The following is a 15,819-nucleotide window of genomic DNA, read 5'->3' as shown; positions in this document are numbered from 1 at the left end:
TCTTGGGAGAGGGAGCCTCCCACCATTACAAATGCCTACACCTCTTGAATGTCAAAGTTCTAAGTCTTTCTCAAGGAAAAAGAAGGGCATGCCATGGTCAATGTTAGACTTGTACAAGGGGAAGCCCTTGTCCTTTATGGGTTTACAAATGGCCGATTTGTTGGACTCAGACCCCGGATGCACTACTGCGATCGAGGTCGGAAGGCTTAAAAGAGACGTAGAAGGTGTGGGGCGAGAGTGTGGTTAGGTCATGGCTCCCTATGTTTGGGGATGGCGAAGCAGATCTGTTACTCCTCCTCGAAGGCTTTGATTGATACTTGCTACTAAAACAAAGTGATGGTAAATTAGGTCATGGCTAGCCCATTTGGTTTCACCTTACTTACATTCATTTTTTATTCATAGCACCACCACTATACGACGACCCTCATTGATTGTGTTCAGGATGATAGTACCGTCATTCACTAGCAATATCTCATAATCGATGATCTCTAGATAGAGGTCGAAGACTTGAAGAATGAAGGAAGAGCCTCTTTTGTTGTCGTCGAGGCGGAGGCTCGAGTGGCCAAGTTGACACGTCAACTAGATAATGTCGAGCAATGCTTGGCTAGCCTTGCCAAATAGCTAAAAGAGGTTCGGGGCAACAACCAAGTAATGGAGGATGAATTACTGTGGCTCACTTGAGAATTGGACTCAATGAGGACGTGTAACTCGAAGCTCACTGAGGAGGTAACGATTACTAATGGGGAGGCTCACAAGCTAAAGGTATTGATTGCGGTTGAGATGTTGGCATTACTTGTTGGCCTAACCAAAGTAAGTGCAGGGCGATCACCTGCATCATACTCATTAGCATCTGTACTTGTTGGGTGAGATTTAATAATGCCTTAACATAAACAAGTATGTGGCTTGAGATTATCCATGAGGGTAAAAAATCGTAGTCATTGAACATACACTAGTACCACATCAGTATTTGTGTTAAAGTGTACGTATCAACATGAAGGAAGGATGGAAGTTGCCTCCCATAAATAAAAATGCTATGGGTCGGAGGTAGGGTCTTATCGCTAGAGCATTCGTTGGGAGAATTAACGAATAGATATTCTTGCGACATCATACCCTCATTCTAATGCCAAAAATCATAGAGGAAATCATCGTTGACATTTGAGTCAACCTAACATGGTCCAAATCCGAGGGTGCATAAGTGTCCGAGGTGGCTTTGAGGTGAAAGTGTCGAGCTCCCAAGAAACCACATACACTAAGATCGATATTGAGAGAAATTTCTCGCCTTGGGTATTAAGATCGAATTTTTTTTTTAGTATGGGTTTTCTTCAGAAGCAGAGCTCTTCGGCATAGCGTTGGAGATTACTTTTTATACCTAGCATTGGAGATGATAACTTGTAATTGCTCTAATATCTCCCTCTTGACGTTTTATCCATATGAGCGATAAGAGGAGAGACTATCCTAAATGATTTGGCTTGAATTTTTATCCATGCAATAGATAGGTTGGGCGTGATCTGGATCTTTTTCCTTTCATGATAATTTTCGTACGATGCTTATGTGTCATATAATTGATCGTTAATATATTTTTCATCAATTTTTATTTTAAAAATAATTTTTATTTTTAATTGGCTTGAGCTTCGAAATAATCCCATCGAATAAATCTAAAATGATGTGCTCTTTAACTCTATAGCTGGCCGATATGATTACGTGGACGGTCAACGTGATTGGATGATATCATATGTTTTGTCAACGTGTGTGGACAGTGGAATGACATGCGTGCCCTTCTCATATGAACAAATGAAAATTTATGCCCAAGATTAATCTAAAAGACGGATATTTATTTTTCTGGCTCATCAAAATTCGTGTTTGGTAGATCAGGAGTCGTCCAGCTCACCAACGCGTTCGCTTGACTTTTCGTGCTGTCGGTGAGTTCGACGAAGGAGATGAGGGACGGCGACCCCTATCGGTATATAAAATGGTGCAGCGCACCGCTTCTTCCGCCACGGAGACTTCCTCTCTCTTCCTCGCTGTCTCACCGTCTCTCTCCCTCTAGGATCTTAGATCTCACTGTGCCTCTGCTGATTCCGATCTCTCCCTTGAAGAAAAGCAGCGGGAGTCTCTCGGAAGGTAATTTGATTGATATTGATTCATGGGTCATATGTCGATCACGATCCGACTCGAGGTGCTGACAGATCGGGTTTTTCGCGGAAGCACGCATTTCCGTCACTGCGCGCCGCGGTTCAATTTCAACCCGACCCGGTTGGTTAAGTTGGTCTACAAGCCTTATTTACCCACGTTAATACTAATCATCCACCAATCTAAACACCGAACGACATCCCAACAAGACGTGGATTGAACTGAAACGATCCATTCTTCTGTGCTCGGACGAAACCCCTAAATTCCTCGTGTGAGTTTAGGGCTTCGTCTCTCCCCGATCTTCCTGCATTCTCCCCTCAGTTTGCACTCGCTCTTTGCCGTCATCTTTGATTTCAGTTGTTTAGACGTGAGTTATCGCCCGATTGATCGTTTGATCTCCCGTTTGTAGTCAGGTTATTCTTTCCCTTTTCTTGAATTTATTGTATTTTTTTCTCTTCGGTTAAATTGGGTGTGTTGTTTGATGAGTTCCATAGTGATTACTAATTTCATGTTGCCGTTCTCCTTTTCGATCTAGGCGAAGAGTCGCAAATGTTTGTTTCTAGGTTTCTCCCCAGTTCCTTTTGATTGTAATAGCTATTCGTTTCGAGGAGGAAAGCTGTTTCGACCGATGCAGTGCTATTACGTTTGTAGTCTGCTAATTTGTTGAAATATGTAAACAACTGCAGATATTTTTACTCGCGCTTTTGCATATTTTGAGTGTCAGACGGATCGCTCTGTTGCTGTACATGCTTATTTCTCTGTGTTTTTTCTTTTCCTTTATCGACAAATGCATTTATTTTTCATTTCTGTGATTTTTATTGAGTTCATCATATAAGTTCTTTATTCATCCAAAAAGTTGGGCTATTAAACTTGTATGTTATTCTGATGTCAGATAATTACTATCTTCAGACCCAACTCTAGCCATACATAATTAGCTTATCTGGGTAAGGTGAGCGCTTTGCTGGTTCTCTAAGCTGGTTTGTATTTAATCTGCAGAATTTATTTTCTAAGTTGATTCTTGTTCGTGCTCCATATTTGCCATTTGGTCAAGTTGATTATCTTTGGATTTAGGACCAAAACATTAAGAACTAAGCAAGTCATTTCTGTTTATGTTCTCTCATATGCAGTATATTCCAGATATCCCATAGTTTCGAAAATGAATACAGTGGCAATGCTGCTTAACTTCAGTGATGAGGAAGATGTTTAACAATGTAACTCACCCCTTTGACAACATTTCCATTAAGATTAGAGCTTATTGTGATGTTAGCAGCACAATATGATTGCAATATTATTTACTTGAGCACATCCTTATTTTAGTCCAAGATTTTGTCATTTCAGCGATCGGGATTGGATGAAATAGGAGTATCAGCAGCCTGTAGCCAGGACAGGATGCACATTGAGAAATTGGAAGGGGAGTTGAGGAACTGCCACCAAGAGATAGGTAGCTAAGAAGCATCTACCAAGCTCTTCTTTACTAGTTATCATCATATTCCATCAGGATAAAAATTTATCTGTTGCTTGTATGTTGATAGATGGGTTAAATGCTATTAATTTTAAACTACCAACGGTTGATCAATGATACTTTTTTAGCAAATTTTGTGTTCAGAGGTCAATATTCCTGGGTTTTTTGTTCTTGTGGATTCTCAATTTAGTGTAGCATTAACTAAAAACCATACAGAATATTTGCAGGATCAATTGAATTTGCGGAATGTAGAGGCAAAATTTATGGCTGAACATGTAGAGAGCCTTGAACTGAAGCTTGCAGGAGCTGAAAGATTAAATGATAAGCTAAGGCTGATCAGTGAGGAATTAGTGCAAGCTGATTCTCGGTGCATGATTTTGATTGAGGAATTGAAATATAAAGAGGATGAGTTGAAAAAGTCTGACTTGCAAATAGAGAACCTTGAGACATCACTTCTAGATTCACAATGTGAAATTGAGAGTTTAAAACTTGACATTACTTCTCTAGAGCAGAGATGCATTGAAGCAGAGAGACTTGGGCAACAACTTGCTGAAGAAAAAACCAGGGTGGACAAGCGGTTGCACATACTTGAAACTCAGCTTCAGGAGATGCAACAGATGATTAGATGTTTGGAAAATGAGAAAAAAACTCTGTTTGAGAGAAATGCTAAACAATCTTCCCTTATTGTTGAACTTGACAAGAGACTGAGGCATGATAGCAAAGTGGGTATCCATTTAGACAATCAACTGGATTGGAGTTTCCTGCTTAAATTAAGGGAAGAGCTTCCTTCGTCAAGAGACATGTGGTATGATTGTTTTTCTTTTGAAGGAATATTTATTTGTTATTGTCTGTCTTTTGTATATTATTCATTTGACAGCAATTGTCATCTTAAAATCTTATCATTTAGCAATAATTTATTATCTTCTATGTTTGCATTTTGAAACCTGATTACATGAATTATGTTCATGTTGATATTGGATGCAAGTTCATATTTATGATAGTTGTTCTCTTTCTCTATTACATCACTAGAAATTTGCTTAAAAATGGCAACCTAGAGTAACAATCTAATCCTTTGAAGAGTGCATTTATATCAGGTCATGTGAGTTCCTAATGCCTAATAAAAGTCAATCCATGTTTGGCATGAAACACAGTTTTTGAAATATATCGACATATAGCAACAAGTGAAAATTGTTTCTATCATATGGTCAATAAAGTTTTAGCCGGTTGATGTTGAAATGAGAGATATATGCAAGCTTGTGTTGGTTTCATAGAAATTTGTTTGATGTCTATTGCTCTCTGTTTCTTCTTGAAGGTTCTTTTTATTCTTTTATAGGATTTAAGATTATCAAATTTCTTATACATTAAATCGCTGCATGTTTACATTGTATGGCAAAATAAACGTCTCTAGACCATTATAAACCAAATTGAGTTTATCGAGTGGGTTGCTCTATATATGATAACGTTTTGAAGGAGTCTATTTAGGTAAATTATCATACGATAATCAGGCCATGCCAGTAAAAGAATTTATAAGAATATACTGTTTGCATTTCCTTCCTTTCCTTTTAGTTTGCACTTGTAATACTTTTTGTCAACATCATTGTTAGACAGAAAAAAGAGGTTAGTGCTCGGTGACTGAGTCGACGCTTGTTGTGTCATGGGGCACGTGGCATGTGTTATCACTGATGAAATGTATTGTGCTCGAAAGGTATTGATACAGTCTACGCTGACCATTCTGTAGGTGTTGAATCTGTTGATATATAGCTACTCTACTTTTTGGCTTGTACTGACTGTTCCAAGGGCATCCCAACTGGCACAACATGAAATGATACCATATTGGAATGGTATCAACACATCGTCATACCATTAAGTAGGTGATCCTTGATTGAGATGTCATTCCATACTTGTATGATTTTGTGAAGTATAATTCAACAGCTAAGAATTTACTTAACATGCTTGCATATGTATGCAATGATCCGTTAATGCAATTGGTGTTGGGAATATTTGTAATCTTGTAGTATGCCACGTAGTTGTGTTTACATCACTATGACTGACAATCTTGGAAACTTTATTATTTATGTTGGTGCTAGTGTCTTGTTCGGCTTCTCATTGTTTTTTGGTTGACATTTACTGACATCACATTTTTCTCGGTCTGATGCATCTAATGAGATTGAATCAATTTTCAATCATTAAATTCTTGTTGTAACAAAAATGCTTTTCTTTTAAAGCACTTCTGCAGAGAATTTGGGTCCATCCTCTGCGAAACTAGCTGCTGTAACATCTCAAGATGAACATGTGAAGACTGAAATAGAGAAGATGGCAAAACAAATTCATGAATCTGATCTTCTAGTCAATCAGCTTAAGGTCTAATGATAAATAGATGGCACTCTTTGTCATCTTTGCAAATGAAGAAAGTCCATTTTGCTGATGTATTTTACTTTAATATTCTAGGAAGAACTAAGGGAAGTAAAACTTAAGGCCAAGGAAGAAGCAGAAGATCTTACTCAAGAAATGGCTGAATTGAGATACCAGTTCACAGACATGCTCGAATTAGAATCCAGACGTCGAGCTCTTGTTGAAGAAGCATCTATTAGGAGAGTTCAAGATGTGGAGGCACAGGTATAAACTATTTATTCAGACTGGCAATCCCTGAACAATTTTATATCTCTGGCTGATTAATGTGAGAATCTGGTATACTTTTGTCCTTTATTTATTTGTACATCTGCAGCTATCATCTAAAGATCATGTTTGCATCGTAATGATTCGGCACATGCATCCCATTGTTCCGCATTTGCTTTCGATATGTGCCTCTTCCAGTTTCATTTCTTTGGACATTGAATTTATCTAACTTTCTTATTTCAATTGAGATATATATGATTTCTTGAAATCCTTGTATGCTCTTGCTTTTGTTTCCTTTCAAATCTGAATACATTTGTGAAAGATTATGTTTGTATCGTATTGACTCGAAAGGCATATGTATATTTCATTGTTCTGCATGTGCTTCCAATATATGCTAATTTCATTATTCATACTATCCCTTTGTACTCCGGTGTTTGTGGGATAAATGTGAACCTTTGCCCGAAATGGTAAAGGGAGTTATGCTTAGAGCCCGCGATGCTCTGCCGGCCCCCTATGATTTCACTTAGACGTGGGTGGATGGAGCTCCCAGACGTGGGAGACTTATGTTTGTTGGTCATTCAAAAATGGATGGACCATATTATGTTATGATCCTACTTCACCTTCTATGTGTTTGATATGATATCCAAAGCTTTGGCTATGTTTCTATGCATGCTTTGGATAAGAATAAAATGAATGCAAGATTGTAAGATGGATAACTTTTTTTTGTTTTTGAGTATTACAGGTGCAGAAAGAACAACAGAAATCTATTACAGCCCTTAGGCACTTCCAGGAAGTAAATAAACTAGCTGAAAAGCAGTCCATGGAAATTAGGAGATTAAAGACTGCACTGGAGGTATATTTCTAGTATCCCTCTGATATATATTATTTTCAGATAACAATATTACCTATTTCTCGATTTAATCTGGTGTCCTCTGATACACTTCCTTATTTTTTTCTTCTATATCTCCTTTATTATATAAATAATGATAACATTGATTTGCAAGATGAAAATTTTCTCCTGCATGATTGTTACAGGTGAGAACATAATTATTTAAAAATTGAAAGGATATTATGTCTAGTTATAAACCTGAAGACTATGTAAATAGGGCAGCCTACTTTATGAGGAGGCTCCCACCATGTGGGAATTGGGGAGGTTTAATGTGTGTAGGCTTATGCCTCATAGCAAAGTGGTTGTTTTCATGGTTGGACTTCTAGTCACCAATACTCGCCAAATTATCCTAAAGATCTGAAGAATACTTGGCTAAAGTATCAATATATTTTATTTGTCCAAAGTAGGGATTTATTTTATGTTTTCTACTTGTTGATGTCCCATTTCTATCATGCTCCCTTTTTCCTTATGCAACTTCAGTTTTTTTTTTTCTAATTAATTTTCATGCAAATGTATCTCCAACATAGTCTGCTTGCATTTGTAGCCTATGCTTGTCATTCAAATTGTTTACTGCTGGTCGTTCAAATTGTATACTATGGGTTTAATTATTTTAGAATGTTGGGTAATTATAAAATAGCATATCTAGGAAGTTATTACCATTGAGTTGAGGTTTTAGGTCACTAGGAAACATAGAATAAAAATGTTTATATCGTTCAATAATTAATGAGTTATTTTGATTGAAGTTAAAATGATAAAATTCATCTAATGTGGTTTGGACATGCCGAAAGGAGTCTCTCTATGAATCAGTTTGGTCTCAGGCCTGAAAGATCAACCACAATACTTAATTATTTATTGAAATTTTAAATGAAAAATATAGAGAAGAAGAAAGATTCACATATACTACTAATGGATTTAGAAAAACTTATGATAGAGTTTCTAGATATTTATGATCTTGGGTTTTATAAAAGAAAAGTGGTAATGGTAATTATATTGACATGATCTCATGATATGTATGATAGAGTATTTAGGCTTATAGGGGTTAATGATTACGACATCAAGGGTCCACCATAAGTCCATATATTTTAACATAGGTAATGGATAAAATTACTGATTGTATACCAGGTTATACCCTTATCTTGTATGTTATTCGCTGACGATATTATTTTTACTGATAAAAAGTGTAGCTGGTATAATTTTTGAACTTGAGTTATAAAGATAAATATTAGAAACTAATGCTTTCAGATTAAGTGGGACTAAACTGAATACATAGAATGTAATTTTAGAAAAATAATAAAAGAAAATAAGCTGCATTTAAGATGGATGAAAAAGTTCCTACTAGTAAAAATTTTAACTGTCTTGTATGTGTCATTCAAAAAGAAGAAAATATTGATAAATATATTATTCATAGAGTAAAAGTTGGATAGTGCAATCATATTTTTTCTACTAAGGGAAAAAAAAGTGGGATTTCCATGTTGAAGAATAACAAATGTTTTGATTTGATAACAATTAGGTACTTGTCCCAATAAATGATAAAACAAGAGAATATCTAAGGTAGTGATGTGAGGTGTGGTAGATGGGGACCCAAGAGATTTTGTTAGAAACAGTAAGAAGATTAGGATCAGTTGCATAAGTTAAAGGATAACACAAGACTCTTAGAAATAAATAAAAAGAGATTTGAATGCTCTTGATTTGACTAGAGATATTGCGTTACGGAACTCATTGATGGCTAAAGATCTATGTAATGGACCCTAAATAGTTGGGATATCATGGCTTGTTACTCTTGTTATCATGGACATGCTGATAGGAGATTGTAGATGCACATAGTGGGTGTGAGTCAAATTAATTTGGAAGATGAAGAACTTTGTTGGTAACATGAATGAAGGACTTGAAGGCTCTTAGTTTGACTAGTGATGTTCCATCAACAGAGCTCAATGACTATTATCAAATCTGCTCATTGTCTTGATTTCCTAGTGATTGAACTATCACCTCCATCATTCATGCTCCACGTTATGCACCAAGGGAGGTACAAGAACATAGAAGGGACATGGAAGGAAGCATGAATTGATTTTGTTTAATTCACTCTTCACTCTAAGAAGTTGATGCAATTTTGTATTTGATGATTTTTTGTTAGGCATTGTGTGAAAAATGTTCAATTAAGCAATACCTGTTCAGTCAAAAGGTTTCAATCTGAATTCCAGATCTATCAAATAGTGGAAGTATTTCATCAGTCCAATATGGTTTGCTTAGGATTTTTGTCATTTCAGTTGTTTCTTCCCACTATAGACCTCAGTAATGTTTGCAATTTTGCATCACAAAAAAACTTTACTTATATGAATAGTAGTTATTGTCTAATTAATATGTAAATCCAATACTGTATAGGAGTGATTCTTTTGATAAATCATCAATTTGACTCGGGTCTTTGTTTATAAATTAGTGATTTCATTATTTTAGTCAGTGCTGTAAGTGCTACAAACACTGAGTCTTCCTGTGCTTGTTGTGGCCTGAATTAATTGATTGACACATGAACCGACATGAGTTGAATGAATCACATTCATTCCACTTCTTGTGAGCAAAACCTGTGCTGCTGCACATGGTGTTTCTGGAATCCACTGCTAGGAAAACACCACATAAGCCCCAAAAGCAACCCCACAGTTCTTCACAAAGTACAATTGGCATTGAATGCTAGGAAAATACCACAAGCAACCCTACATGAAGTGGGCTAAATCAATTGATTTACTCATGAACCAGCTTGACGCGCCTGAACCACCTTAATTTTAAGTGGAGTGAAAACTGTGCTGCTACACAAGGTATTACTGGCATAGAATGCTAGGTGAACACCACTTAAGCCTCAAAAGCAACCCCACCAGAAAAGGAGGCACTGGTCACTAGGATACAAGCTAATGATTTTCTTACTCTGCATATTTTACGTTCAACAATCTTTTGAACAATTAATTTGCTCCAGGATCTCTAGTTGCTTTATTTACTGATTGCCTGCTAATTTGATCCGCTAAAATCAGAGGCTCGACCAGGCCCTCGGTTTGGAACCAAGTTTTGAGTCCTGCTCTTCTGGTTGTTGCAATATCAAACAGAATATTTTGGACACCGAAGCACCCAAGGAGACTGAAGCTTTAGGTGTCGTCTATGCCAACAATGAGGTAGATCACGCTTTAGAGTGGCATCCTAGTGAAAGCTACTAATGATGTTGAGAAGGATAAGGATGTTATCAAGGAAGATTTATGAAGGCCGAAAAAGCCCACCACTTGGTCTAATTATTGTTATCAGTGCAGTTTGTATCTGAATCTGTGATGATAATGATCGCTGATTATTGTCCTCATGGGCACAAGGTTTGAATATAATGCTTGCAAAGGACAACAGATGGTTACTGAGTGCAAAATCCTACAGATGGCTTCCTATCAGCAAATTGGTTTTGGTCGGGAAGAGGTTAGCAATTGTTTTTTCTATTGTTACCTTTTGTGGTGATGCATTATTCTTGAAAAGTGGTTGATACAACTCAAATAGGAAATCTGTTTTGGTAGAAAATTGTGTTCGTGTTTTGTATATCCTGCAAATGTTGTACATCTACTTACATGAAATGGTATTTTTAGTTGAGAATTGGATTGGGATAGAATGATTCATGAAATGGTACATCTACAAATGGCCTGACCTTATGTTAGGTGTGATCCTATGGTCGGGCTGTAGTTTCTTAAAATATAACCTGTCCAGGCTTTCAATGAACCGAGTTTATGAACTGGTATTATTCTTGATTACGTGCGGGTATGACTGCTTAAACATTTTACCGCTATTTTATGAAATAACTAATTCATTAATATATCCGAATGATGATCTCACGTTGTTATGACTTTCTAATCTTATTCAAAGAATTAATTTTTGTTACTTGAGTCTCTTATGTCTAAATGCTTGGGTCAAATATTATTTGTCATGATTTATAAACAGCCTATTAACTTTATTGAACTTCGAGAATCTTCCCAAGGTATTTAAGCTCAAACTAATAGTAATATATTCATCTAGGTGTTATAAATTTATTTTGGGACCTTGCTCACTTTTGTAGTTGGATAATGAGGAGGCACATTATCCAAAATACTATTTGATCCATAAGTTTTACCTCAATTAAATGTCAAATTTATACGATCACAAATGTCAAACATATTATATTGCTCTATTAATTTGGAACGCAGTTTCTTGCTCTCCATGATTATCTTGAGCAATTGGTTATAATATTGTTTGCTAATTATATTCTTCACAAACTTTGCTGAATATTCAAAATAAGAAAGGCTCACTCATTTTTGTTTGTTGGATGATTTTATACTCATGAGAAAACAAAAATTCTTGGAAATCAATTGATGTTCATAAAAAAAATGCTTACGTTCTTTAATGATGTAAACAACAAAATTATTTTTTTAAGAAAATTAATTATTAGGGAAAAAAATCGTTGATATTTTTGTTAGTATGACATGGTCTTGATCCGTATGTGCGGAGTCGTCCGAAGTGGAGAGTGTTTTCTCTTGAGTCATTACATACATGAAGATCGGAGTCGAGAGAAGCTTCTTGAGTTGATCTCTTTAACACTTAAGTTTGTACTGAAGTCCACTTCTTTAACTCTAAGTCCCTCATTTGGAGTTGAGCGTATGTTTTTATACAAGAGACGGAATGTCCCATAAAGATTTTGCAAGGGATGCATAATTGATTCAAGTTGCCCCTTGAACTCTCGGGAATATTCCTATGAATATTTTACAATGGAAGTAGTTTGTAATTATACCGAACTACTTCTTGGACTCTCGTGAATATTCTTGTGAATATTTTGTAAAGGAGGTAGTTTGATAATTAACCTGAGTTGCCCTTAGACTCCCGAGAATATTCTTGTGAATATACCTTAAGGCAGACAGCTTGGTAAACTACTCGAGCTGCCTCTTAGACTTCTTTCCATGCAGGCAAGCGAGTGTTGGGTCGTTTGAGCCTTTTCCCCCATGAGCCTTATGTGGTGTTTGCATGGCGGGCAGTGGCTAGCTAATTATATATTTTCTATCATTTGTCGCCTCCCCGGAAGGTGTGCTTCAGGACTCTTGCATTTGAAGCATGTCGTTTAATTTTTTTAACATGGGATCATTCGGGATCTTATCTTGTGGGTTAAATTTTTCCAAATTAGGTGTCTCGAGTATATTAGGCCTTGCCCCTCCGTCATGACAGATTTCACTTAGCGTAGGTCGGATTTTTCTGGACTCATGTGCCTCAGGTGTCATTTGGCCCAATCCTCCATTGTAGCAGGTTTCTCTTCATGCTAGTTGGGTCTTTCTGACTCATGCGTCTTAGGTGAAATTTGCCTTGTGCTTCCATGCTAGTGGATTTTGCTTGGTGCGAGCCAGATTTTTCTCAATTCATGTGCCTTGGGTGCCATTTAGCCTGACCCTCCATTATAACAGATTTCTTTTTATATGGGTTGGGTCTTCTCGACTCATGCATGTTGGGTGCATTTCGCCTTGCACTTTCACCATAGCAGATTTCGCTTGGCACGAGTTGGAGTTTTTTTTACTCATACGCCTCAGGCATCATTTGGTCCGCCCTTCTGTCGTAGTGGATTTCTCTTCACACAGATCGGGTCTTTTTGACTCATGCGTCTCGAGCGCATTTCGCCTTGTGCATTCGTTGTAGTGGATTTTGATCAGCGCGAGTCAGTTTTTTCTTGACTCATGCGTCTTAGGCACCATTTGGCCCAACCTTTTACCATAGTAAATTTTTCTTCACGCAGGTCGAGTCTTCCTGACTCATACATCTCGGGCGCATTTGGCCTTATGCCTATGCCATAGTGGATCTTCTAGTGTAGGTCAAGTCTTTCCAACTTATGCATCTTCTTCAGAGTTGTCCCGAGGGAACACTTGATTCAATCATGGAGGGTGCCTCCATCATAAGAGGGGAAAGTCTTCTTTCCTCGACCAACATCTATAGTGGGAGGAGAGAGAGAGAGAGAGAGATAGAGAGAGAGAAAAAAAGAGATTTCCTTATATCTTCCTCAATTAGTACCTCAGCAACAGAAGAGAGAGAGAGAGAGAGAGATTTCTCCGTATCTTCCTCGATTGGCACCTCAACAACGGTGGAATGCCCCTTCGATATGATCTCGAAGGGACACTTATGCCAATCGTAGAGGAGAGAGGTCATCCCATGTTTATAAACCTCTTGTTTAGTGGGGCTCATTCCACTGCTCGAGCCCTAACATTTTGGAAGCTTCCTTCTCGGCTCTAGTTTCGAAAGGTGAGTCAATCCTTAGGTCGTACACCATTTGGTTTCTGCACCTTAGGTCGGGATGTAGCTCTCCTCTGGCACAAGTTCTTCCCAATCCACCGATCGCTAATCGGTCGAGGTCCAAACCTTGTCCTCCTATAGTTTAGGGTAAAAGGGGTCTTGGCCTCTCCCTCGTCTAGGGGGTAACTTCTATAGACCTCAAGTTTCTTTAGGATTTAGAGTCGATGAAGATTCTTCCAATTCGGTCTTAGGTGTCATTTGGGAAGAGTTTCTTTAGGATTTAGAGTCGATGAAGATTCTTCCAATTCGATCTTAGAGTCGATACTAAAGGCTAAGCTGAATGATGATTCTTCCAATTCGGTCTTAGGTGTCATTTGGGAAGCCCACAGGATGCATAGCAACTCGTCGACCTAGGTACCCTTTAATCCGATGACTTGCTTTCTGAGATATTTGAGAATAACTCGGTTGGTGACCTCAACAAGACCATGGGTTTGAGGATAAGCCACCGAGTTGAATCTTAGCTGAATTCCATAAGACTGATAGAATTCTCTGAATTTCAAGTTGTTGAACTAAGTCTTATTATTTGTGATGAGGGCCTTTAGGATCTCATGCAAGTGATGATATTCTTTCATACAAATCCCTCAACTTGTTTCTCAGTTATTGATGCCAATGACTTGGCTTCTATCCACTTCGTGAAATAATCAACCCCCATGATAAGGAACCTTCGTTGGCCCGAAGCCGATGGGAAGGGCCCTACCTCATTTGGGTGAATCACCGCCCACAATCAATCGGGCTCAAGGGGACTGCTAGTTGACGTGGTATCTGTTAGAGCTAGTCCCAGGAAATTTACCACAAGGTAATTTTGGCAACCCAACAAGACAATAAAACGGAAAGAATAAAAGCGAGACAAGAACATCAGAACACAATATATACGTGGTTCGGTCAATTGATACGAAAGAGGAGCAAATTACTACTGCAAAAGATGGACAATTACAAATGCCTTAGGAAGATGTTTCTAGGCTATAAAACACCCGAAAACAAGAAAAACCAAACTATAAGTCCAAACTATTTACTGAGTATGGACTTAAACTAAAGCAAACACTTATGTTTTTCTTATGGTGCCACTTATGGTACCTCTTGTGGTGCATCTGTGATGCCACTTGTGGTGCCTCTGACTTTAAAGCCCAAACCCTTATTTATAGTTCCAAGACGAGACAACAAGTCTGATTTTCCCGATGTGGGACTATGGGACTTGCCAAACTAACAAATCTCCACCTTGGCTTGTCCCAACAAAACTTGCTCCACCTTCTTCACAAAAGCCCCAACGGGCAATCACCAACAATGAATACCAACCAAGTCCAAGCACTGCTTGAACTTGTAAACCGGAAGAGGCTTCGTAAGCATATCAACCGAATCGTCCTTTGTATGAATTTTCTGAACAAGGACCTTTCTCTCAGCAATAGTGTCCCATCTGCATCCAACAATTTTCTTATCCGAAGGCGGCTTCACAAGATCCCAAGTTATATTCTGATGAAGAGATTCTATTTCTTCATTCTTTGCAATCAACCACTTAACGAAATTATCATAAAAAACTGCATCTGAGTAGGTAGTAGGCTCACCAACTTCACTTGTTTCTTCTGCAACAGACAAAGCATATGCAACCAAATTTGCATACCTTTGTGGTGGTCGAATATTTCTCCATGGTCTATCCTTGGCTATGGAATATTGCTCTTCCTCTGGAACATCTGTGTCAGTAGACTCGGGACCACCTACTGACATTCTTTGAGTAGAAGAGTTCGACTTAAAAGAATCTGAACTACCAATCTCAAGCTCTACCTGCTTATGCGTACTATCATTTGTACAACTAATAGAATCCTCTTTAGAAGATAACATAAACAATTCATCAAAATTAACATCTCTACTGATTATAAATTTTGGGCATTTGGGATCAAAACACCACAATCTGTATCCTTTCACCCAAGAAGCATACCCAAGGAAAATGCACATTTTAGCCCGATGCTCTAATTTTCCTTCATTTACATGTATGTATGCTGGACACCCAAAAATTTTAAGATCAGAATAATTAGCAGGAGTACCTGACCAAACTCCATTATTGATGCCAACACAAATATAAAGTAACGTTGCTTGGTATCTACGTCGACATCAATGTAGATGCTGAACGATGCTCTACGTATGCATTAGCGTCAACACAATTGTTGAGTAACATTAATACAGATGCAAAGCGTCGATATCTACGTCATCCACTTCCTCCTCTTCCTTTGTCTCACCGTCGTTCTCTCTCTCTTTATCCACAACAACCACCCATGACCCCCACCAACATCATCATTCACCACCACTAAAAACATAATTATGACATTAAAATTATTATTTTTATCTATTTTTATACTTTCATCGATAAAATCAATAACATTAGAGTAAATAAAATTATGTTTTATTTTTATAACTA

At 37.7% G+C, this 15,819-nt stretch overlaps 1 protein-coding gene across 16 annotated transcripts; it reads left to right on the top strand.

Annotated features, from left to right (window-relative positions):
* The first annotated feature begins 1,981 nt into the window (after positions 1-1,981).
* LOC135586212 (mitotic spindle checkpoint protein MAD1-like) lies at positions 1,982-10,709 on the top strand. 16 transcript variants are annotated; one of them, XM_065193548.1, is made up of 9 exons: positions 1,991-2,121; positions 3,023-3,074; positions 3,258-3,341; positions 3,469-3,571; positions 3,809-4,397; positions 5,818-5,953; positions 6,041-6,208; positions 6,951-7,061; positions 10,115-10,709. In XM_065193548.1, the coding sequence occupies exons 3-9, from the start codon at positions 3,321-3,323 to the stop codon at positions 10,292-10,294; spliced, it is 1,308 nt and encodes a 435-aa protein (XP_065049620.1). In that variant the 5' UTR covers positions 1,991-2,121; positions 3,023-3,074; positions 3,258-3,320; the 3' UTR covers positions 10,295-10,709. The 16 variants fall into 16 exon arrangements, with proteins under 16 accessions (XP_065049619.1, XP_065049620.1, XP_065049616.1 ...); XM_065193544.1 differs by having other exon boundaries at positions 3,023-3,079; XM_065193546.1 differs by having other exon boundaries at positions 3,023-3,107.
* The last annotated feature ends 5,110 nt before the right edge of the window (positions 10,710-15,819 follow it).

The sequence above is a fragment of the Musa acuminata genome, chromosome BXJ1-7, assembly GCF_036884655.1.
Source record: "Musa acuminata AAA Group cultivar baxijiao chromosome BXJ1-7, Cavendish_Baxijiao_AAA, whole genome shotgun sequence".
NCBI lineage: Eukaryota > Viridiplantae > Streptophyta > Magnoliopsida > Zingiberales > Musaceae > Musa > Musa acuminata.
Note: the sequence above shows the minus strand (reverse complement) of the source record. Positions and strands in the feature narration are given on the sequence as shown.

What these genes read in the sequence shown, in the direction of transcription:
- LOC135586212 (XM_065193547.1), top strand. Translation starts at nt 3,321, where the DNA reads ATGAGGAAGATGTTTAACAAT. An exon ending in CCTTCGTCAAGAGACATGTG is followed by an intron (nt 4,398 to 5,817) that starts GTATGATTGTTT and finishes TTTCTTTTAAAG; the next exon opens with CACTTCTGCAGAGAATTTGG. An exon ending in TTCTAGTCAATCAGCTTAAG is followed by an intron (nt 5,954 to 6,040) that starts GTCTAATGATAA and finishes TTAATATTCTAG; the next exon opens with GAAGAACTAAGGGAAGTAAA.